General features: G+C 47.7%; 2 protein-coding genes across 20 annotated transcripts in view; one reads left to right on the top strand and one right to left on the bottom strand.

Moving 5' to 3' along the window:
* Positions 1-348: 348 nt before the first annotated feature.
* LOC141581123 (uncharacterized) lies at positions 349-10,568 on the bottom strand. The gene is made up of 3 exons (XM_074385528.1): positions 10,433-10,568; positions 9,123-10,295; positions 349-8,268 (listed from the first exon to the last, which is right to left on the bottom strand). Exons 1-2 carry the CDS (start codon positions 10,566-10,568, stop codon positions 9,199-9,201), a joined length of 1,233 nt encoding a protein of 410 aa, XP_074241629.1. The 3' UTR covers positions 349-8,268; positions 9,123-9,198.
* The window catches only part of ZNF544 (zinc finger protein 544), a 37,075-nt gene continuing 22,725 nt past the window's right edge, over positions 9,019-23,368 (top strand). For 6 of the 19 annotated variants that reach the window (XR_012513731.1, XR_012513729.1, XR_012513730.1 and 3 more), the window contains exon 1: positions 11,071-21,991. The gene's annotated coding sequence lies outside the window, so the exon portion shown is untranslated. The other 13 variants (XM_074385767.1, XM_074385770.1, XM_039466877.2 and 10 more) reach the window with 13 other exon arrangements.

The raw sequence follows: 23,368 nt of genomic DNA, 5'->3' as shown, positions 1-23,368 counted from the left end.
AAAAAAAAAAAAAAAAAAAAAAAAAAGCCCGCCAAAACCCACCAAAAACAAGAGCCACGAGAGTGACCTCTGGTCATCCTCACTGCTACACTCCCACCAGCGCCATGACAGTTTGGAAATGCCTTGGCAACATCAGGAGGTTACCCTACATGGTCTAAAAACGGAGGCATAAATGATCCACCCTTTGTTTAGCATATCATCAAGAAATAACCATAAAAATGGGCCACCAGCAGCCATCTGGGCTGCTCTCTTCTATGGAGTAGTCATTCCTTATTCCTTTATTTTCCTAATAAACTAACTTGCTTTCACGTAATGGACTAGATTTGAATAATTTATTGCATGAGATCCACAAACCCTCTCTAGAGGTCTGGAACGGGGACTGCCTTTCCAGTAGCAGTGAGAGCCCAGACTAGAGCTCCAGGGTTCCTGGGCTGGGTGGTCCCAGGCGCCCAGGGGATTGGGACCATAGGGAGAGGTTGATGGTCTCCTCATCAGGCTCAGATGCACAAGCGTTGTGCTTCCCTGGCCCTCAGTCACAGGTGAGGGGCATCCCTTTCCTGCCTTGGAAATGTCCCAGCGCCTGCCTTTCCTAGACACCCAGCCTGGCTGCCCTCACCCACCTGGTCTGGCCAGGGATGCTTGCTGAAGAGTCTGGCTGCGCATCACTCGAGCCGTGTCCTGAGCAGAAACCTGGAAGAAACGTGAGGAGATCTGCCAGGACCAAGCATCTCCAGGTTCGCCTGGCAGGGGGAATATCGAGATGCATACCACACCAACTTGTGTTTTGCCATATCCAGGACCCTCAGTCTTATTAGCTGAATTTTTTTTTTTCTTTTTTTTTTTTTGACATAGAGTCTAGCTCTGTAGCCCAGGGTGGAGTGCAGTGGCATGCACTCAACTCACTGCAACCTCCATCTCCTGGGTCTGGTTCAAGCAATTCTCCTACCTCAGCCTCCCAAGTAGCTGGCATTACAGGCACCAGCCACCATGCCCAGCTAATTTTTGTATTTTTTAGTAGAGACGGGTTTCACCATGTTGGCCAGCCTGGTCTTGAACTCCTGACCTCGCAAATCTGCCCACCTCAGCCTCCCGAAGTGCTGGGATTAAACGTGGGAGCCACCACACGCAGCCGGTGAATAATTTTTTTAATCCATGCGTTAAAATTCAAAATTTATAAACTGATTTAAAAGTGGTCTTTCAGATTGGACGCTGTGGATCAGGCCTGTAATCCCAGCACTTTGGGAGCCTGAGAGGGGTAAATTGCTTAAGCCCAGGAGTTTGAGTCCAGCCTGGGCAACACAGCAAGACCCCATGTCTGGAAAAAAGAAAAAGAAAAAAGCTGGTCATGGTGGCACACACTTGTAGTCTCAGCTACTTGGGAGGATGGCTTGAGTCAGTTGGAGGCTGCAGTAAGCGATGGTTATACCTCTGCACTCCAGACTGGGCAGCAGAGGGAGACCTTGTCTCAAAAAAAACAGGGGGTGGGGGCGGGGCCTTTTGGCCATTTACTTGCCAAAACAAACGTGAGTTAAATACAGTTGATTAGGGGCCGAGCACAGTGGCTCACACCTGTAATCCCAACGCTTTGGAAGGGCAAGGTGGGTGGATCACTTGAAGTCAGGAATTCGAGAACAGCCTAGGCAACCTGGTGAAACCCATTCTCTACCAAAAATACAAACATTAGCCAGGCATGTCTATACTCCCAGCTACTTGGAAGGCTGAGGCAGGAGAATCCCTTGAACACGGGAGGTGGAGGTTGCATTGATCCAATATCACACCACCGCACTCCAGGCTGGACAATAGAGTAAGTGACACTTCATCTAAAATAATAATAATAATAATAAAAGTGATCTAAAAAGGAAAATGGCAAAAGTTAACATAATTTTTTTTTTTTTTGAGACGGAGTTTCGCTCTCGTTACCCAGGCTGGAGTGCAATGGCGCGATCTCGGCTCACCGCAACCTCCGCCTCCTGGGTTCAGGCAATTCTCCTGCCTCAGCCTCCTGAGTAGCTGGGATCACAGGCACATGCCACCATGCCCAGCTGATTTTTTGTATTTTTAGTAGAGACGGGGTTTCACCATGTTGACCAGGATTGTCACGATCTCTTGACCTTATGAACCACCTGCCTCGGCCTCCCAAAGTGCTGGGATTACAAGTGTGAGCCACCACACCCGGCCAACATAATTTTTAACACGAATAACGATGTAGGGAGTGTCTTACCAAAATGAAAGTGTGTACTGTTAAGCCGAAGTAATTAAAACTGTGACCCTCGAGCAGATAGAGACAAATCTATGAATGTAATTAATGTGGAAAGTTTTTTAGCTGGTGCTCTCACCTTGTTAGACATTACAGAACTCATATTGGAGATTCTGGGAATATTAGGAATGTTAGAGAGCTTTCAGCAGGAGAGCTCACCTAATTGGGCATTAGTAAATACACACTGGGTGGGGTGCAGTGGTTCATGCCTGTAATCCCAGCACTTTGGGAGGCTGAGGTGGGTGGATCACAAGGTCAAGAGTTCAAGACCAGCCTGGCCAACATGGTGAAACCCCATCTCTACTAAAAATACAAAAAGAATCAGCGGGGTGTGGTGGTGAGTGCCTGTAAGCCCAGCTACTTGGGAGACTGAGGCAGAGAATTGCTTGAACTTGGGAGGTGGAGGTTGCAGTGAGCCGAGATTATACCACTGCACTCCAGCCTGGGTGACACAGCAAGACTCTGTTTCAACAAAAAGGAAAAAAGAAAACTCACATTGAAGAAAAACTATTCCATTGTAATCAACGTGAGAAATCTTTCAGTGCAATCCTTGATTTTAATTTGGATCAAGGAGAGCATAATGGAAAGAAGCCTTATAAAGGTAATCAAGGTAGGAAATCTTTCTCTAAAGTTCTGGCCTTATTGCATGGCAAACAACTCATACTGCAGAGAAGTTTCATGACTGTAATCAGTGTTGGAAATGCTTCACTTAGGGTTCTCACTTGTTGCTCATCAGAGAAATCATCCCGGAGAGAAACTGCAGGTGTCCTGATTGTGGGAAATCAGCTAGAGCTGATTACTTATTCTGCATCAGAGATTTCACACTAGAGAAAAACCTCATGAATGTCACCAGTGTGGAAAATCCTGCAGCCAGAATTCTCACCTTATTGAACAGCAAAGAACTCATTCTGGAGAGAAGCCTATAAATGTGGTCAACGTGGAAAAACTTTCAGAAAGAGTTCTTACCTTATTGTGTGTGCATAAAAAAATTCATATGGGCAAAAACCAACATGAATGTATGAATGTGAAAAAGCCTTCAGGAGACCGTCTGACCTTACGGAACACCAGGTAATTCATAATAGAAACTCCTACGCATATAATCAGTGCAGAAAGCCCCTTCAGGCAGCATTCTAGCCACGTTAGGCACCAGATAACTCATTCTTGAGTCAAACTATTAATGAACTTTTTAAATTGAGACCAGGTCTCACGCTGTCACCAGGCTGGAGTGTAGTGGCAAGATTATCACTCTTTGCAGCCTCAATCTCTTGGACTCTAGTGATCCTCTGACCTCAGCTTCCCAAAGTGGTGGGGTTACAGGTGTGAGCCATTGTACCCAGCCATAACTTTAAAAAGATTTTCTTCTTTTTTTCCCCTTTACTGGGACATCAACGTAAAAGTAACTTTTTTTGAGACAGTCTCGCCCAGGCTAGAGGAGTGTGGTGGCAGGATCTCGGCTCACTGCAACCTCTGCCTCCTGTGCTCAAGCAGTTCTCTTGTCTCAGCCTCCTGAGTAGATGGGATTACAGGCATCTGCCACCATACCCAGCTAATTTTCGTATTTTTGGTAGAGACAGGGTTTCACCATGTTGGCCAGGCTGGCCTCAAACTCCTGACCTCAGGTGATCCACCCTCCTCAGCCTCCCAAAGTGCTGGGACAACAGGCGTAAGCCACTGTGTCTGGCCAGAAGTAACATTTTTAATGAAACAATATATGATCATTCTTTGCTCTTATGACACAGTCCTACAAAAGGAGATCACTAAGCTTAAGCACTAAGCCTAAATCTGAGAAAGGACTATTACAAGGAGAAGAAAATAAATAATATAAACACTGATGTGAGGAAAGTTGTCCCTCAGACGACTACATTATTGATACAGACATTGAAACAGTAGACAGAAATGTAGTATCAAAGTTCTTATGTACTTAAACACTTTCCCACATAGGACCATGTGTATAGTTTCTAATTTGTTTTAGGCCGAGTCCATAAGACATAAATACGCTGCAAACTGAGAAATGTATGATGTATGTGATTGTTCTACCATATTAAAGTACATTTGCACATGGACAAGAATCAAAGTGGAATGAATGATTGATTTAATTTTTCCCATTATGTATGAGGATGTAACAAAGATGAGGTACAAGGAGCTACGGAGCTAAGTGCTCCCAGGCTTCTGAGAAATCATTCCAGGTAAGTGTGAAGGCCACTTTCTATCATCGTTGTGTTCAGTGCTAAAGTCCCAGGGACTTTACCATTGAGGACCCAGTAGTTTATGGGGTGGGCACATGGAGAATCCTGTCATGGGGTGAGAGTGTCTGGGCAGTGCAGAAGATATGTATGCACTCACAATATTGCACCCAGGAGTGCATTTACCAAAACTTCCTTACATCCCCCTGCATTCTGCCTAAAAAATGTGACCCATGATGCAGGAAACCTAGATATGCACAAGAACAGCTTCAACCCATCATCCCTATTCTGAATCCATCCCAACAGTGTCTGATGTGAAACCAGAGGAGGGTCCACTCCTAAGCTGGGCTGCAGCTTTCCTGGTGCCAGGAACTTTCTGCTTTCCCTGAATCAGAGGATCATACTTTGGATTCTACTTATGGCAAATTGTTCGTGGAAGGATTTCTGAAGTTTCCTGCAATGGGTGATGTATTTCAGTGCCTCCTTCTGTGTGCCATGCATGTGGTTCATCAGGTATTTTTCTCCACACACTTAGAAATATAGAATGTGTAGCATCAGCAAATACCTGATAAAAACTTCTCAGCCAGGCATGATGGCTCATGCCTGTAATCCCAGCACTTTGGGAGGCCGAGGTGGGTGGATCACTTGAGGTCAGGAGTTCCAGACTAGGTTGGCCAACATGGTGAAAACCTGTCTCTACTAAAAATACAAAAATTAGCTAGGCCTAGTGGCAGACGGCTATAATTTCAGCTACTGGGGAGGCTGAGACCAAGGTTGCAGTAAGCTGAGATCGAATCATTGCACTCCAGCCTGGGTGACAGAGTGAGACTCTGTGTCAAAAAACAAGACAAAACTTCTCAAGGCTGGGTGTAGTGGCTCATGCCTATAATCCCAGCACTTTGGGAGGCCAAGGCAAGAGGATAGTGTGAGGCCAAGAGTTCCAGACCAGTCTGGGCAACATGGTGAAACCCCATCTCTACAAAAAAATACCCAAGCTACTCAAGAGGCTGAGGCAGGAGAATCACTTGAGCCCAGGAGATTGATGTTATGGTAAGCTATGAACACACTACTTTACTGCAGCCTGGGTGACAAAATGAGACACCAACTAAAAAAAAAAACATTAAAAGATGGGTGGTCTCTTGTGGGACAATTCATACCAACTTCATAAGGTTTTATCAGTTTTCTTTTAACCTAAAAGGCCAGCAGGGATGAGCACAGTGGGTAAAAGTATTTTAATACTGGGGCAAAATTAAAAAGTAGTGGTTTGGTGCTCTACAGACTTTTTTTTTTTTGAGACTGAGTCTCGCGCTGTCACTCAGGCTGGAGTGCAGTGGCTCCACCTTGGCTCACTGCAACCTCTGCCTCCCGGGTTCAAGTGAATCTACTGCCTCAGCCTCCCCAGTAGCTGGGATTACAGGTGCCCACCACCACGCCTGGCTAATTTTTGTATTTTTAGTAGAGATAGGGTTTTACCATGTTGGCCAGGCTGGTTTCAAGCTGCTGACCTCAAGTGATCTGTCTGCCTTGGCCTCCCAAAGTGCTAGGATTACAAGCGTGAGCCACTGCATCCAGCTGTTTTTTTGTTTTTGTTTTTTAAGTGGAACATGATTACCATCTCAACTGAAAATACAAAAAATTAGCCGGGTGTGATGGTGTTCACCTGCGGTCCTAGCTACTCAGGCTGAGGCATGAGAACTGCTTGAACCCAGGAGGCAGAGGTTGCAGTGAGCCATATTGTGCCCCACTGCAATCCAAAGAGAAACTCGCTCTCAAAAAACAAAAACAAAAAACAACAAACAAACAACCAGATGCAACTCATGGCTGAACAAGCCGGCATCACCAGCTGGAGGTGCCTGACCTGAAAAATGACTGAGAAAAATCTTGTGTCAATGGTAGAATTTATTAAAAGTTAAGTTTATTAAGCAATAATCTACCTATGTAATACCCTTTTTTAGCACACAGCTATGAGTTTTCACAAACAGATACAGTCCTGTAGCCACTACCATGATTAATATTTAGAACAGTTCCATCATCCCAGAAAATAAGAGATCATGGCTTTTTGCCATCATTTTCTCCCCCTACCTGAAGCTTTTGGGAACCACTAATCTGTCTCCTATCCTCATCATTTTTTCTTTTACAGAATAAAGGGTATTGCTGTCTTGTGAAACAAAAACAAAAACAAAGAAACAAAATTGTCCAATTGGAAAAAAATCATTATCTTTTACAGATACATTTTTATTTATAGATGAAATAAATGTATGTGTCTGGGATTTGCTTCAAAATAATCCAGTGGTAGGGGCTGGGAGCAGATAGCCGGTAAATAAAGGGAAAGAATAAAGCATTTATTCTGCCTTTCCCAAACAAATTGTACCTCAAGGTAACAAAAAAGCTGATAAAGGAAAGTTTTTCCATATGGAAGAATTCCAGATGCAGAAGGAATGACAGATTTAGAAAATCATCATTTAGGTGTACAAGAAAAATTCCTAAGAAAATCATAATTTGTAATTCCTAATAAAACAATGAGTGTAGGCAATGATCATCAATGACTGCAAAAGCCATTTGGTGAAAAATGTTGAAGAATTTTACCATAGATTGATCAGGCAGTCAACACTTGAAGGCACTCATCAAAATAAACATTATAGAGGTACACAACTAGACATTATGTGCCTTCTGATAGGATGCAAGAAGGCAAATACAACCTATGAAGGATTCTTGTCCAACAAACATATAAACTTGAATCTAATTAACCCTGCAGATCATTGGACAAGGGACAGATCAGTGACACCATAGGGATACTCAGCATCAGCAAAATCTGGAATGTGGTAAATTCTACAGAAAAAAATTTACCTGGTTTCAACAAATACATGGAAATAAAGGGAAAAAGCACATGTAGGAGACATCCATATGAGACTTAAGTACATATTAAGTACACATTAAGTACATACCAAATGCAAGGTATGAACTTTGTTCGGATTCTAATTTGAATAAATAAAATGTAAAAAAAAATGACACAATTGGGGTACTTTAAACACTGAATATTTTATGATATTAAGAAACTTCATAATATAGGTGAATTAATGATTATATAATGATTTAATTAAAAGTCATTTATTTTTTAGAAAAAAAGTCTATTTTTTAATAATAGGTCTTGGTATTGATTTTTAAACAGCTTAGGACATAATTCACATACCATTCACCCACTTAAAATGTATATGGTTTAATATACTCACAGTTTTACAGCCATCACTACAATAAATTTTAGAACATTTTCATTACCCCAAAAGGAAACCAGAGTTTCTCAAATTCCCATTCACTGTAATTTCTGGTCAATCTTCCCTATTCCCAGACAACACTTTTTTTGGACTTGCCCACTCTAGAAAAAAGCATTATCTTTTAGAGATACATTTTTATTTATGGATGAAATAAATGTATGTGTCTGGGATTTCCTTCAAAATAATCCAGTGGTAGGGCCTGGGAGCAGATAGGGATAGGTTAAAAGGCAGAATGCTGACCCAAAAGCTAGGCGAGGGTAACTGATGCATGGGTGAAACATGGGGCTTCATCATACTGTTCTCTCTACTCTTGTATGTTTGACATTTTCTGTAATAAAAACAAACAAGGTCATTTATTATCTCATAATGTAAAGTCCCTGAGGTAGCACAGGCAATGTTGATTCAGTGGCACAAAGAGGATTCATTCCATCACAGATACTGGTTCTTTCCATCTTTCTGCTGTGCCATTCTCAGCATGTTGACTTTACCTCCTGGGCTGGCTTTCTCATGGTGCCAGTGTGCTTGTGACTGTTCAGCACATCACAGGCAGACGTCACTGTCCAGGGGCAAAAGGGGACACACTGCTGTTTTATGCCCATTTTTAAGACTACGGGAATTTTCCTCAGAAACACCCAGCAGCCTTATTTCTCCTTGGCCAGAATACCCTTGCCTAATTCACACAGCAAGAGGCTTGAGACCATTCTGATTAGCCTAGAATCCATCAAGATCCTCCCTTAGTGAGTTAGATTCTAGATTTCCTGGAAGAATGTAAAGATTGCAGGGTTGGCCGGGCGCGGTGGCTCAAGCCTGTAATCCCAGCACTTTGGGAAGCCGAGGCAGGTGGATCACGAGGTCAAGAGATCGAGACCATCCCGGTCAACATGGTGAAACCCCGTCTCTACAAAAAATACAAAAAAATCAGTTGGGCATGGTGGCGCGTGCCTGTAATCCCAGCTACTCAGGAGGCTGAGGCAGGAGAATTGCCTGAACCCAGGAGGCGGAGGTTGCGGTGAGCCGAGATCACGCCATTGCACTCCAGTCTGGGTAACAAGAGCGAAACTCCGTCTCAAAAAAAAAAAAAAAAAGAAAAAAGAAAAAAGAAAAAAAAAAGATTGCAGGGTTGCACAACCAGGTATGAAAATAAGCAAGTAAAAAGGTGATGACTGTTGGGTAAGGCTATCGACAGGGTCAGCCACAGGGCAGTCAAGCCCCAGGTACAGACGCACAGTCCAGGAGCTGAGGACGCCTGAGCCACGGTGGTTCCCGCCCACGTGGCCTGCGCAGGAAACTCCTGTGGTCCCCGACACTGAGGCCCACAGCGCACGGAGACCGAACGTCAGACCACCGATAATCACGGAACTCCGTCCCACAACTTCTGCAGCAATAGGTGCGAAACAGCTGGATCCCTACCTGCCAGCCACCCTATTCTTCTTCCCGGTCCCACTCAGGAGCAACCACAGAAAGCCAAACGGGCTCCCCTCGGCAATCACGCCGGACGGGCCACCTCCATCAGCACGCGCACAGCTTCCGCTCGGAACGCTCCTCGCGGGCACACCCGGGGCTCCGCGCTCACAGCGTCCGCGCGGAACGCTCCTCGCGGGCACACCCGGGGCTCCGCGCTCACAGCGTCCGCTCGGAACGCTCCTCGCGGGGACACCCGGGGCTCCGCGCTCACAGCGTCCACACCTCCTCGCGGGGTCACCCGGGGCTCCGCGCTCACAGCGTCCGCTCGGAACGCTCCTCGCGGGCACACCCGGGGCTCCGCGCGCACAGCTTCCGCTCGGAACGCTCCTCGCGGGCACACCCGGGGCTCCGCGCTCACAGCGTCCGCTCGGAACGCTCCTCGCGGGCACACCCGGGGCTCCGCGCTCACAGCTTCCGCTCGGAACGCTCCTCGCGGGCACACCCGGGGCTCCGCGCTCACAGCTTCCGCTCGGAACGCTCCTCGCGGGCACACCCGGGGCTCCGCGCTCACAGCTTCCGCTCGGAACGCTCCTCGCGGGGTCACCCGGGGCTCCGCGCTCACAGCGTCCGCTCGGAACGCTCCTCGCGGGCACACCCGGGGCTCCGCGCTCACAGCTTCCGCTCGGAACGCTCCTCGCGGGGTCACCCGGGGCTCCGCGCTCACAGCGTCCGCTCGGAACGCTCCTCGCGGGCACACCCGGGGCTCCGCGCTCACAGCTTCCGCTCGGAACGCTCCTCGCGGGCACACCCGGGGCTCCGCGCTCACAGCGTCCGCTCGGAACGCTCCTCGCGGGGTCACCCGGGGCTCCGCGCTCACAGCGTCCACACCTCCTCGCGGGGTCACCCGGGGCTCCGCGCTCACAGCGTCCGCTCGGAACGCTCCTCGCGGGGTCACCCGGGGCTCCGCGCTCACAGCGTCCACACCTCCTCGCGGGGACACCCGGGGCTCCGCGCTCACAGCGTCCGCTCGGAACGCTCCTCGCGGGGACACCCGGGGCTCTGTTTCTGTCACCAGGACGCGTCCCCTTGCCCAGGCTGTGTCCGAGTCCCTGCCACACGCGCGATGGTGGCGGGCGCCCTTGCCCCGGGCTCCGGGATGCCGGGCGCCACCTCCACAGTCTCAGCCTCGGTTGCTGGATGAGAACCAGCGTGGCCGTCCAAAGGGGAGGGGACAGGCGCGCCAAGGAGCAGAACCGCGGGAAGCAGCTTTCTAAACCACAGCGCTAGTCCCGATCACGGGAAAAAGCGCGTCTCGCCGCCGCGGGGACCCAAGCTGCCGCCCGGAAGGGCGACGCCTGAGAAAGCAACGGCCGCCGGCGCGCGGACTTCTGGGAGTTGTGGTTCCTCTCGCAGAGCGCGGACACCGACGTCGGCCACCGGAAGCGCCGCCATTGCCCGGCGCGTGCCAGTGAGGCTGGCCCTTCCAAGGTTGGCGCGGAGGCTTCGCTGTTGGTCGGGTGGAGCCGGAGCGCAGGACCAGGCCGGAGCGGCCCCAAGTGACCTGGGCGTGCCGGAGAAACGAGCTGGGCCGGCGGGCGTCCCTCGTGCGTCGAGGCCGGACGGGGCAGGGAACTGATGTAATCGGAATCTCTCCGGCCTCGGGGACCGGGAAGGCTGGTCCAGTCAGAGTCCGCCTACGGCAGCGCCCGGCTGGGTCTGAGCTTGTCGGAGGCTCTCCTGCTTCAGAGCTGGCAGGGTACTGATAGGGCCGGGCCTCCTTGCAGGTCTGGGCGCGCGGTGGGCCTGGCTGGGCACTCCTGACCCAGGTGGGCTGGGTCGAGGGCTGCAGGGGCTGGAGATTGAGGCCGGCGTGTGGAGCTCTGGGGCTGCAGAACCAGCGTTTTCCTCCCTCAGCTCCCTCACCTTCTGCGGCTTTTCCGCAGGTGGTGGCCAAGAGCCTCCTGGCACAGAGGCACCAGGCAGGTGGCGCCTATTGCAACGCAGAGGTCATCCTAGCTCCAGACACGGACACGTTTTCTTCCCATGGTACGTGAAGCTTGAACCTTGAAGAGAACGTGTGTGTTTTCTAAGCGAAAAGAAGATTCAGGGCAGGCAGGGCAGGGGTGACTGGGGTGTTGGGGGCCTGCAGTGGTTAAGCAACACTGGTGTGCCCCAGTGAGGGACTGTAGAGGTGAACAGGATGGGATGTGTGCGTAATGCCTGTAAGTGAGGGCTCGGGGTTCCATTTGTGTTCTGGCAAGAGTTGATGGGGACCGTATAAGGCAGTGCTAATGAGAAAGGCTGGATTTCAGAGTCTAAGGGAGTAGGGAAACATCTGATGGTGGAAATGACTCCGTCTAAGGAGGGATGCCGAAAGACAGGAAAGAGTGGAGGAAGACTGTTAACCGTTTCAAGCGTGGAGCCAGGATAGAAGTCACTGTGCAAGGAAGATGTGGAATTCCTTGTCAGTCTCTGCATGGGAGTTGAGCACGTGGGTGACGTGGCTGAATGTGGAGGAGGGAATGGCAGTGGCAGGAAGCCCCGGAGGTTTGGGCTAGACATGTAACCTGGGGCAAATTGGAAGCATCACCTCACAAGCAGGGAGAGAGAAAACTGGAAAAGAAAATAAAAGAGAAAGAAACTCCCTCCCTAGCCCTGCAGCCAGAGGGACTCCTGCCAGATCAGCGCCCATGTAAGTCCAGTATGAGGAACAGAAGGGGAATTTTATGTCCAAGTATAATCACTATGAATAAATACACATTAAGCTCTGTAAAGGCAACTCAATTAATTCTTTCAGCATCCTCACAAGGAAGGGCTTGCTGTTTTTCCAGATGTCTACAGATGAGGAAACAGGCCTGGAACTGTTAAGGAGGCCTGTTCATAGTCTGACAGCGGCAGGTAATGGAGCCAGTACTTTGAAAGCAGGTTGCAAAGTGAGTGTTCTCAGCCCTTGCCCTCGCCCTTGCCCTTGCCCTCTGATGCCTCCAGACAAGGAAGGAAAGAAACGGTTAGAGAGCAGAGATGGACACAGGCAGTGAGAGATTCCCCAGGGAAGGCCAGGAGCATCAGGACAAGATAGTATCACATAGGATATTTGGCAGCCTTCTTGGATGTGATCTACATTTGTGTGTGTGTGTGTGTGTGTGTGTGTGTGTGTGTGTTTGGGAGTGAGAGAGCAGAGCAGATGGGCAAGAGGAGGAGGGGGAACTGAGGGTGTTGGTGACTCTCTTCAGGGTTGAGCTGAGAGAAGAAGAGATGTGGAGGTCGGGCACTGGGATATGGATTCATCTTGACCAGAAAGAAGACATCTCACATTAGAATTTGAAGGGAGCTACTGATGAGTGCAGGCTTGCAGGAGTCTGTGTGCCAGGAAGTTGAAAGAGTCCAGAACCATCCCTTGGAGTGAATTAAAAGGCAGATTTGTCTACATAGAGAGGATAGTGGTGGGAAGAGGCTGAAGTAGATAGTGAGAGAATGAGCTTGCAGTTGTAAGGAGATGGTGACTGAGTGGATACTGGTATTCCTGGACTCCTATGCCACCCAGGACTCAGAAACTAGTAGGGTTGAGCAGAGGGGACAGTCAAGGGCATGGGCAGATTGCACAGAACAAACAGGTTAGAGAGGCCAAGAACCAAGGATGCTAAGAAAAATAACAGGGGCAGTGGGCTGGTCTGGGGTGGGGTGTACCAGCTGGGGAGGCTGGGAGCTGAGGTCATGTGCTTAGGGCCATGAGCTGTGGAGCTCCCAGCTTTGCACTCCCCAGCCATCAGGTCTCAGTTAAGTTTTACTCAAGTTTTTTCTGCCCTATTTTCCTCATTCAGAAAACTGGATAAATGCTGTTAATTGTCTTTGTGGGGTTATAAGGAAAATCAAATGGATGAATTGAGGCAGAGAACAAGGTACAGTGCCTGGCCCATAGGAAGTACAGCCTGAGTGGTCAGTGGATTCTGAAGGGTAGGAAGGCCTGAGGCATTTGCTGAGGGAGGAGTCTGAGATCATAGGCCCCAGTATGTTTTGATTCATGTCTTATTTATTGATTTTATAGATGGGTCTCACATGTTACCCAGGCTGGTCTCAAACTCCAGGCTTATCTCCTGCCTTGGCCTCACAAAGTGCTGGGAATATATGTCTTTAATGCAGAGCAGTTTTTTGCATTTTTCAGCCATGCAGTTTATTGTCAACTCTGTTTGTGACTATCACGTTTCTTCTTTTTCATAGGTCTTTATTTTCATTAAAGAAGCTCAAATGCTTTGACAATTTCCAAAAATAGTCCTGGTGACATTTTTTTTTTCTTTTTTTTTGAGACAGGCTCTCCCTCTGTCACCCAGGCTGGAATGGTGGCTTGATCATGGCTCACCGCAGCCTCTGACTCCTGGGTTCAAGCAATTCTCCTGCTTCAGCCTCCCAGGTATCTGGGACTACAGACGTGTGCCACTACGCCTGGCTAATTTTTTTTTTTTTTGAGACAGAGTTTCGCTCTTGTTGCCCAGGCTGGAGTGCAATGGTGCAATCTCGGCTCACCGCAACCTGCGCCTCCTGGGTTCAGGCAATTCTCCTGCCTCAGCCTCCTGAGTAGCTGGGATTACAGGCACGTGCCACCATGCCCAGCTACTTTTTTGTACTTTTAGTAGAGACGGGGTTTCACCATGTTTACCAGGATGGTCTCGATCTCTTGACCTCGTGATCCACCCGCCTCGACCTCCCAAAGTGCTGGGATTGCAGGCTTGAGCCACCACACCCTGCCCTGGCTAATTTTTTTTATTTTTTAAGTATAGACAGGTTTTTGCCATGATGTCCAGGCTGGTCTTGAACTTGAAAAGTAATAGAAAATATAATATGTAATGCCAGAAATAAGACTAGTTATCACAGTAAATGTAATGGGTAGAACTCTGTTTTAGTAACAGATACTTCGAAATTGAATTGAAAGGCCAGGCATGCTGGCTTATGCCTATAATGCCAGCACTTTGGGAGGCCGAGGCAGGCGGATCATGAGGTCAGGAGATCAAGACCATCCTGGCTAACATGGTGAAACCATGTCTCTATGAAAAATACAAAAAATTAGCCAGGCATGATGGCATGTGCCTGTAGTCCCAGCTATTCAGGAGGCTGAGGCAGGAGAATTGCTTGAACCCAGGAAGCAGGGCTGCAGTGAGCCAAGATTGCGCCATTACACTCCACCCTTGGTGACAGAGAGAGACTCTGTCTCAAGAAAAGAAAAAAAAAAAAGGGAATTGTATTGAAAATAAAAAGCTGTAATCCTAGCACTTTGGGAGGCTGAGGTGGGTGGATTGCTTGAGGTCAGGAGTTTGAGACCAGCCTGGCCAACATGGTAAAACCCTGTCTCTTAGAAAAGAAAGAAAGAAAGAAAAGAAAAAGTTAAAACTATGCTCTCCTTAGAAGAGTCAGATGGTCCAGGTTTTGACAAACAGGTAGTGGGATAAGCATGGATCCATCAGTGCAAACAAATAAGGAAATGGATGGCAAGATAATATCAAATAAAGTAGACCTTTAGTGTAACAGCATTAAGAAAAAGATACTTTTATCATTTTTTTGTTTCGTTTTCTTTTGTTTGTTTTTTATTTATTATTACTATTTTTTGAGATGGTCTCAATCTCTCACCTAGGCTGGAGTGCAGTGGTGCCATCACAGCTCACTGCAGCCTTGATCTCCTGACTCAAGTGATCCTCGCACCTCAGCCTTCTGAGTAGCTGGGACTGCAAGTGTATACCACTATATCCAGCTAACTTTTTGATTTTTTTTTTTGTAGAAACTGGGTCTCATTTTGTTGCCCAGGATGGTCTCCAACTCCTAGACTCAAGCAGTCTTCCTGCCTTGACCTCTGTGTTAGTCTGTTCTCATGTTGCTAATAAAGACACGCCCAAGACTGGGTAATTTATAAAGGAAAGAGTTTTGATTCACTCACAGTTCCACATAGCTGGAGGGGCCTCACAGTCATGGCAGAAGGTAAAGGAGGAGCAAAGTCACCTCTTACGTGACAGCAGGCAAGAGGTCGTTTGCAGGGGAACTCCCCTGGATCAAACCATCATATATCATGAGACTTACTTGCTATCACAAGAACAACATGGGAAAGACCTGCCCCCATGATTCAGTTACCTTCCACCAGGACCTCCCATGACATGACACATGGGAATTATGGGAGTTCAAGATGAGATTTGGGTGGGGACATGGCCAAACCATGTCATTCCACCCTGGCCCCTCTCAAATCTCCTGTCTTCACATTTCAAAACCAGTCATGCCTTCCCAACAGTCCCCAGAGTCTTAACTCATTTCATTATCACCTCAAAAGTCCATAGTCCAAAGTCTCATCTGGGACAAGGCAAGTCTCTTCCACCTATGAGCCTGTAAGTTCCAAAACAAGTTAGTTGCTTCCTAGATGCACTGTGGGTACAGGCTTTGGGTAAATATACCCATTCCAAATGGGAGAAATTGGCCAGGCAAAAGGGCAACAGACCCCATGCAAGTTCAAAATCCAGCAGGACAATGAAATCTTAAAGCTCCTAAATGGTCTTTTCTGACTCCAGGTCTCATACCCAGGTCATGCTGATGGAAGAGGTGGGTTCCCATTGTCTTGGGCAGTTCTGCTCCTTTGGCTCTGCAAGGTACAGCCCACCACCTGGCTGTTTTCTTGGGCTGGCATTGAGTATGGCTTTTCCAGACACATGGTGCAAGCTGTTGGCTCTTCCATTCTGGGGTCTGGAGGACAGTGGCCCCCTTCTCACAGCTCCACTAGGCAGTGCCCCTGTGGTGACTCGGGGTGGGGGGTACCTAATCAACATGTCCCTTCTGCACTGCCCTGGCATAGGTTCTCCGTGAGGGCTTTGTCCCTGCAGTACATCTCTGCCTGGACATCCAGGCAGTTCCATACATCCTCTGAAATCTAGGCAGTGGCTTCCAAACCTCAGTTCTTGACTTCTGTGCACCCACAGGATCAACGCCACATGGAAGCTGCCGAGACTTAGGGCTTGCACCCTGTGAAGCTACATCCCAAGCCGTATGTTAGCCCCTTTTAGCCACGGCTAGGCTGCAGGGCGCCAAGTTCTGAGACTGCACAAAGCAGCAAGGCCCTGGGTCTACCCCACAAATCCATTTTTTCCTCCTAGACCCCCAGGCTCGAGATAGGAGGGGCTGCTGTGAAGACCTCTGACATTCCCTGGAGACATTTTCCCCATTGTCTTGGTAATTAACATTTGGCTCTTCATTACTTAAACAAATTTCTGCAGCTGGCTTGAATTCCTCTGCATAAAATGGGTTCCGCTTTTTTTTTCTTTTCTTTTCTTTTTTTGAGACGGAGTTTCGCTCTTGTTACCCAGGCTGGAGTGCAATGGCGCGATCTCAGCTCACCGCAACCTCTGCCTCCTGGGTTCAGGCAATTCTCCTGCCTCAGCCTCTGAGTAGCTGGGATTACAGGCACGCGCCACCATGCCCAGCTAATTTTTTGCATTTTTGGTAGAGACAGGGTTTCACCATGTGGACCAGGATGGTCTTGATCTCTTGACCTCATGATCCACCCACCTCGGCCTCCCAACGTGCTGGGATTACAGGCTTGAGCCGCTGCGCCCGGCAGGTTCTGCTTTTCTATTGCATCATCAGGCTGCAGATTTTCTGACGTTTTATGCTCTGCTTCCCTTTTAAACATAAGTTCCAATTCCAAACCATATATTTGTGAATATATTAAACAATGCTTTTAACAGCATCCAAGTCATGTCTTGAATACTTTGCTGCTTAGAAATTTCTTCTGCCATATGCCCTAAATCATCTCTCTCAAGTTCAAAGTTCTACAAATCTTTAGGGCAGGGGCAAAGTGCTGCCAGTCGCTTTGCTCAAACAGCAAGAGTCACCTTTGCTCCAGTTCCCTACAAGTTCCCCATCTGCATCTGAGACTACCTCAGCCTGGAATTTATTGTCCATATCACTATCAGCATTTTGGTCAAAGCCAGTCAACAAGCCTCTAAGATATTCTAGTCCTTCCCACATTTTCCTACCTCTGAGCCCTCCAAACTGTTCTAACCTCTGCATGTTACCCAGACTAAAGTTGCTTCCACATTTTTGGATATCTTCATAGCAACACCCCACTGTACCAGTACCAATTTACTATATTAGTCTGTTCTCATGCTGCTAATAAAAACATACCTGAGACTTGATAATTTATAAAGGGAAGAGTTGTTGTTTTTGAGACTGAGTCTTGCTGTGTTGCCTGGGTTGCAGTGCAGTTGCATGATATCAGCTACTGCAGCCTCCACCTCCTGGGTTCAAGTGATTCTCCTGCCTCTACCTCCTGAGTGGCTGGGACTACAGTTGTGTGCACCATGTCCAGCTAATATTTGTATTTTTATTAGAGATGGGATTTCATGATGTTGGCCAGGCTGGTCTTGAACTCTTGACCTCAAGTGAACCACCCACTTTGGCCTATCAAAATGCTGGGGTTACAGGTGTGAGCCTCCATGCCCAGCCAAGGAAATAGGTTTGACTTTCAGTTCCACATAGCTGGGGAGGCCTCACAATCATGGCAGAAGGCAAAGGAGGAGCAGAGTCACACCTTACATGGCAGGCAAGAGGTGTGTGCAGGGGAACTCCTCTTTATAAAACCATCACATCTTGTAAGACTGACTGTCACAAGAACAGCAAAGGAAAGACCCGCCCCCATTACTCAATTACCTTCCACTGAGTCCCTACCACAACATGACACATGGGAATTATGGGAACCACAATTCAAAATGAGATTTGGGTGGGGACACAGCCAAACCGTATCAGCCTACAGCAGTGCTGCAATTACAGGCATGATTACAAGATTACATTATTACACATATGATACAGGATTGAGGCCTGGCCTTATCACCTCTTTAGTGATAAAAGACTATAGGAAGAACATTTATGGACCACCCCAAATCATATAGATATAAAACAAAAATTGTGTACCTAAAGGAAATATGAGAAAGACTATGTGAGAAACTTCAAACTGTGGTCTTTCCTTGATCCAGTGCTGACTGCACTTCATTGTTCTTGCCTGTTTGCTCATGTGGCCTCCCTACCACCTCAGAAAAGGCCCCACAGGCTGGGGTCATGTCCTTGGTGGGTCTGGATCACATTTATATCCCTGCCTGGAGCCTTGCACTTGCAGTGAGCCCAGAGTTAATCATCGTTGATGGTGACGCTGCTGCTTTTCCCCTCTCACTGTGTTATGATAGCTCAAGAAACAATTTCTCCCTTTGCATGTGTACCTGTGTGCAGCATTCTGGGAGCTGCCTGGCACTTCTTCTTTTGAATATTTAACCTAAACATACATATGCAGAAAGGCAGGCATGTGTGAAAGCAAGAGTAGCCATTATATGGCTGATGTGAGGATGAAATTTGGAAAAGTCATAAATATTCAGAAACAAGCTCTTCAAAGCTGCGACTATTAATAAACTACAGTCCCTTCATCAAAGTCAGCTATTAGAGTGATTACAGCTATTACAAAAATTGTTTATTGGCATTGGGAGATATTTTGTGATGCTAAGTTTCAAAAGAATATTTACATTAAATCACATTTTTCCAGAAACACATAAGTGATTAGTGAACATGTTAATAGTCACAAAGGAAGATTTCTCTCTTTTTTTTTTTTAAGGAAGATTTCTCATAGGAAATGCAGTTACCTGTCAATAATAACGGGGATATGTTCTGAAATGTGTCATTAGGTGACTGTTGCGTGAACATCATAGGCATGCTTATATAAACCTACATGGTTGTAATCTAATACACATTCAAGTTATGTGGTACAGCCTCTTGCTGCTAGGCTGCAAACCTGCACAGCATGTTACTGTAGTGAATACTATAGGCAATTATAACACAGTGGAGAACTTGAATATGTAAATACATATAAACATGGGAAAAGTATAGTGAAAATATGGAATAAAAGATTAAAAAAATGGTGTACCTGTATAGGGCAGCTCCACCGTAATCATAAGTGACCACTGTCATATATGCGGTCTGTCATTGATCAAAATGTCATTATGGGGCACATGACTATAGGCACAAAATAGTAACGGTGGCTGTCTCTAAGAGGTTGGATTATTTTTTATTTTTATTTTTAGCTGTCTCCATATTTTGCTTTTTTACAATGAACCTAAAATAGATGTGATTTTTTAGATTATGGTGGCTATAGGCCGGGCGTGGTGGCTCAAGCCTGTAATCCCAGCACTTTGGGAGGCCGAGGTGGGTGGATCACAAGGTCGAGAGATCGAGACCATCCTGGTCAACATGGTGAAACCCCGTCTCTACTAAAAATACAAAAAATTAGCTGGGCGTGGTGGTGCATGCCTGTAATCCCAGCTACTCAGGAGGCTGAGGCAGGAGAATTGCCTGAGCCCAGGAGGCGGAGGTTGCGGTGAGCCGAGATCGCGCCATTGCACTCCAGGCTGGGTAACAAGAGCGAAACTCCGTCTCAAAAAAAAAAAAAAAAAAAAAAGATTATGGTGGCTATAGTTAATAATCTTTTACATGCTTGAAAATTGCTAGGAAAGTAAAATACTCTCATCACAAAAAGTATGTGTATGCATATGTTAATTACCTCAATTTAGCCATTCTACAATGTATATGTACATGATAAATATATACAGTTTGTATTCATCAATTAAAAAATAAATCAACTTCAAAATTTGTGTGATTAAAAAACATCTTATGTCTAGGCACAGTGGCTCACACCTGTAATCCCAGCATTTTGGGATGTCAAGGTGGGTGGATTGCTTGAGCCCAAGAGTTTGAGATCAGCCTGAGTAACATGGCAAAACCCCATCTCTATTTTAAAAACAAACCCTTCATTTTGAAATATAGACTTACAAAAAGTTGCAAAATAGTACAGAGTATCTTGTGTGTCCTTCACACAGCTTTTCCGAAGGGTGACACCTTTCACAAACAGGACGTTGACATTGAGCTTATTTAGCATTTTTTAGCCTCCATGTGTTTGTGTGTATCATTCTATGAAACTTTTTTTTTTTTTTTTGAGTTTCGCTCTTGTTACCCAGGATGGAGTGCAATGGTGTGATCTCAGCTCACCGCAACCTCCACCTCCTGGGTTTAGGCAATTCTCCTGCCTCAGCCTCCTGAGTAGCTGGGATTACAGGCACACGCCACCATGCCCAGCTAATTTTTTGTATTTTTAGTAGAGACGGGGTTTCACTATGTTGACCAGGATGCTCTCGATCTCTAGACCTCGTGATCCACCCGCCTCAGCCTCCCAAAGTGCTGGGACAACAGGCTTGAGCCACCGCGCCTGGCCCGAAACTTTTTTTTTTTTTAAGACAGAGTCTCTTGTTTCCTATGAAAAAAAAGAAAAAAAGAAAAAAGAAAAAAAAAAACCAGAGTCTCCATTGCCCAGGCAGGAGTGCAATGGCAGCATCTTAGCTCACTACAGCCTCCACCCACTGTGCTCAAACAGTTCTCGTGCCTAAGCCTCCCAAGTAGCTAGGACTCCATTGCCCAGGCTGGAGTGCAGTGGCAATATCTCAGCTCGCTATAACCTCCACCCCCGCCAAGTTCAAATAGTTCTCGTGCCTCAGCCTCCCATGTAGCCACCATGCCTGGCTAATTTTTTTTTTTTTTTTTTGAGACGGAGTTTCGCTCTTGTTACCCAGGCTGGAGTGCAATGGCGCCATCTCGGCTCACCGCAACCTCCGCCTCCTGGGTTCAGGCAATTCTCCTGCCTCAGCCTCCTGAGTAGCTGGGATTACAGGCACGTGCCACCACACCCAGCTAATTTTTTGTATTTTTAGTAGAGAAGGGGTTTCACCATGTTGACCAGGATGGTCTCGATCTCTCGACCTCGTGATCCACCCGCCTCAGCCTCCCAAAGTGCTGGGATTACAGGTGTGAGCCACCGTGCCCGGCTTAATTTTCTGTATTTTTAGTAAAGATGGGGTTTCACCATGTTGACGAAGCTGGTCTTGAACTCCTGACCTCAAGTGATCCACCCTCCTCGACCTCCCAAAGTGCTGGGATTATCACAGTTAGCCACTGTGCCTGGCCTTATTCTATGAAACTTTTTATCTTTTTTTATTTTCTTTCTTTCTTTCTTTTTTTTTTTTTTTTTTTTGCCCACAACGAACATCATACTTCCCTCCCCACCCCCACATAGCGTTTTACTCTGTCATCCAGGCTGGAGTGCAGTGTTGTGATCCTGGCTCCCTGCAGGCTCTGCCTCCCAGGCTCCAGCAATCTTCCCACCTCAGCCTCCCAGATAGCTAGAACTATAGGTGTGTGTCACCACACTGGTTAATTTTTGTATCTTTTGTAGAGATGAGGTTTTGCCATGTTGCCTAGGCTGGTCTTGATCCCCTGGGCTCAAGCAGTTCACCTGCCTCAGATTCCGAAAGTGCTGGGATTACAGGCTCATGAGCCACTGCACCGGGCCTCAAGCTTCTGTTCATCTTAAGACAACAAGTTTGTGGAAATTGGTTACAGGAGCCACTCTGGGCCAGGAGATTGCTGGTCCTGGCAGCCTCTGAGAGTGCTGTGGGTCTGCTTTCATCTTGGGGCCTGGTCTTAGGCACAGCCTGGCCTGGAGAGTGGCTCCCCTCACGGGCTGAGGGAGCTAAACCCTTGCAGCCACAGGTGAGACCCCATACTCACCCTCACTTTGCTTTTTTCCCCACTCATTCGTGGAGACTTCCATGCTGCTTTTTATCTTCCCTGCCTTTCTCATGTTTTCATTTTGTGTCTTAAATGCTGTTGGAGCGGAGAGGACACCTCAGTGTGTGAACCTGTACCAGAAGCCCGGGGCTTTGTTGGCATGGCCTGTAATCGGCATGGAGGCAGAGCTTAGGAAGGCAGCAAGGTGTGGAGCCACCCGAGGATAGAGAAGCCTGAAAGCGTGCCTGGAGGTGAGGTGTGGTGCGGTCAGGGAGCTGGAAGGTGTTCCATGTGACTGACAGACATCACAAGGTTTGTGGTGAGTGCCCAGAGATTTTTTTTTTTTTTTTTGAGACGGAGTTTCGCTCTCGTTACCCAGGCTGGAGTGCAATGGCGCCATCTCGGCTCACCGCAACCTCCGCCTCCTGGGTTCAGGCAATTCTCCTGCCTCAGCCTCCTGAGTAGCTGGGATTACAGGCACGCGCCACCATGCCCAACTGATTTTTTTGTATTTTTTGTAGAGACGGGGTTTCACCATGTTGACCAGGATGGTCTTGATCTCTTGACCTCGTGATCCACCTGCCTCAGCTTCCCAAAGTGCTGGGATTACAGGCGTGAGCCACCGCGCCCGGCCTGTTCCCGGAGATTTTTTTAAATTTTCTTTTTGAGATGGAGTTTCATTCTTGTTGCACAAGCTGGAGTGCAATGTTGCAATCTCAGCTCACTGCAACCTCCACCTCCCGGATTCAAATGATTCTCCTGCCTCAGCCTTCCAAGTAGCTACGACTACAGGCATGCGCCGCCACGTCCGGCTAATGTTGTATTTTTAGTAGAGACAGGTTTCACCATGTTGGTCAAGCTAGTCTCGAACTCCTGACCTCAGGCGATCCACCTGCCTCGCCTCCCAAAGTGCTGGGATTACAGGTGTGAGCCACCACGCCTGCTAAGATTTTAATCTGGGAAGGGATTCTGGAGATTGTGAAGGAATTTGGACTTTCCCCTAAGGGCCATGGGAAGCTGGCACTCCACAGGGTTCTGTGACAGGCTTTACTCCGAAATGTCCCTGCCGCTTCCTGGGAGGGAAGAGGAAAGTCAAAGGCGGACCCCATTGAACCCACCGTGGTAAACAGTGGCTGGGCCAGCCATGGGGACAGGCTTGTGGAGTGGTGCATGGTGCCTGGAAGGCGGGGACACAGGCTTTCGTGATTGGCTGAATGTGAGAGGAGAGCATGCAGGAGCAGGCAGGAGAGGTCAGGAAGGACTTCCCCCGTCCCTGCTCAGCCCCATGTTCTCAGTACACCTGTGAGGATCAATGTCACGGGTTTCCAGGCAGAGGAGTGCATCCATGAGGGCCTGTGGTGCACTCAGTACAGAGGGGGTGTCGGTTTTGGCTCAGGAGACTCCCATTGCCATCACTTCTCCTCTGTCTCTGGTTCTCCCACCTTCCTTTTTGTAGGGATCATTGTGGTGACGTCAGACCTACCCCAAGTCTCCCCATCTCAAGATCCTCAACTTGGTTCTCTCTTTCCTTGAAGGGTCACATATTCACAGTTTGTAGGGATTAGGCTGTGGCCATTGTTCAAGCCACTGCAGTCATGGTAAAAAAAAAAAAAAAAATTTGCAAAGCC

Source organism: Saimiri boliviensis, chromosome 14, assembly GCF_048565385.1.
Source record: "Saimiri boliviensis isolate mSaiBol1 chromosome 14, mSaiBol1.pri, whole genome shotgun sequence".
In the NCBI taxonomy this organism is placed as follows: Eukaryota; Metazoa; Chordata; class Mammalia; order Primates; family Cebidae; genus Saimiri; species Saimiri boliviensis.
Note: the sequence above shows the minus strand (reverse complement) of the source record. Positions and strands in the feature narration are given on the sequence as shown.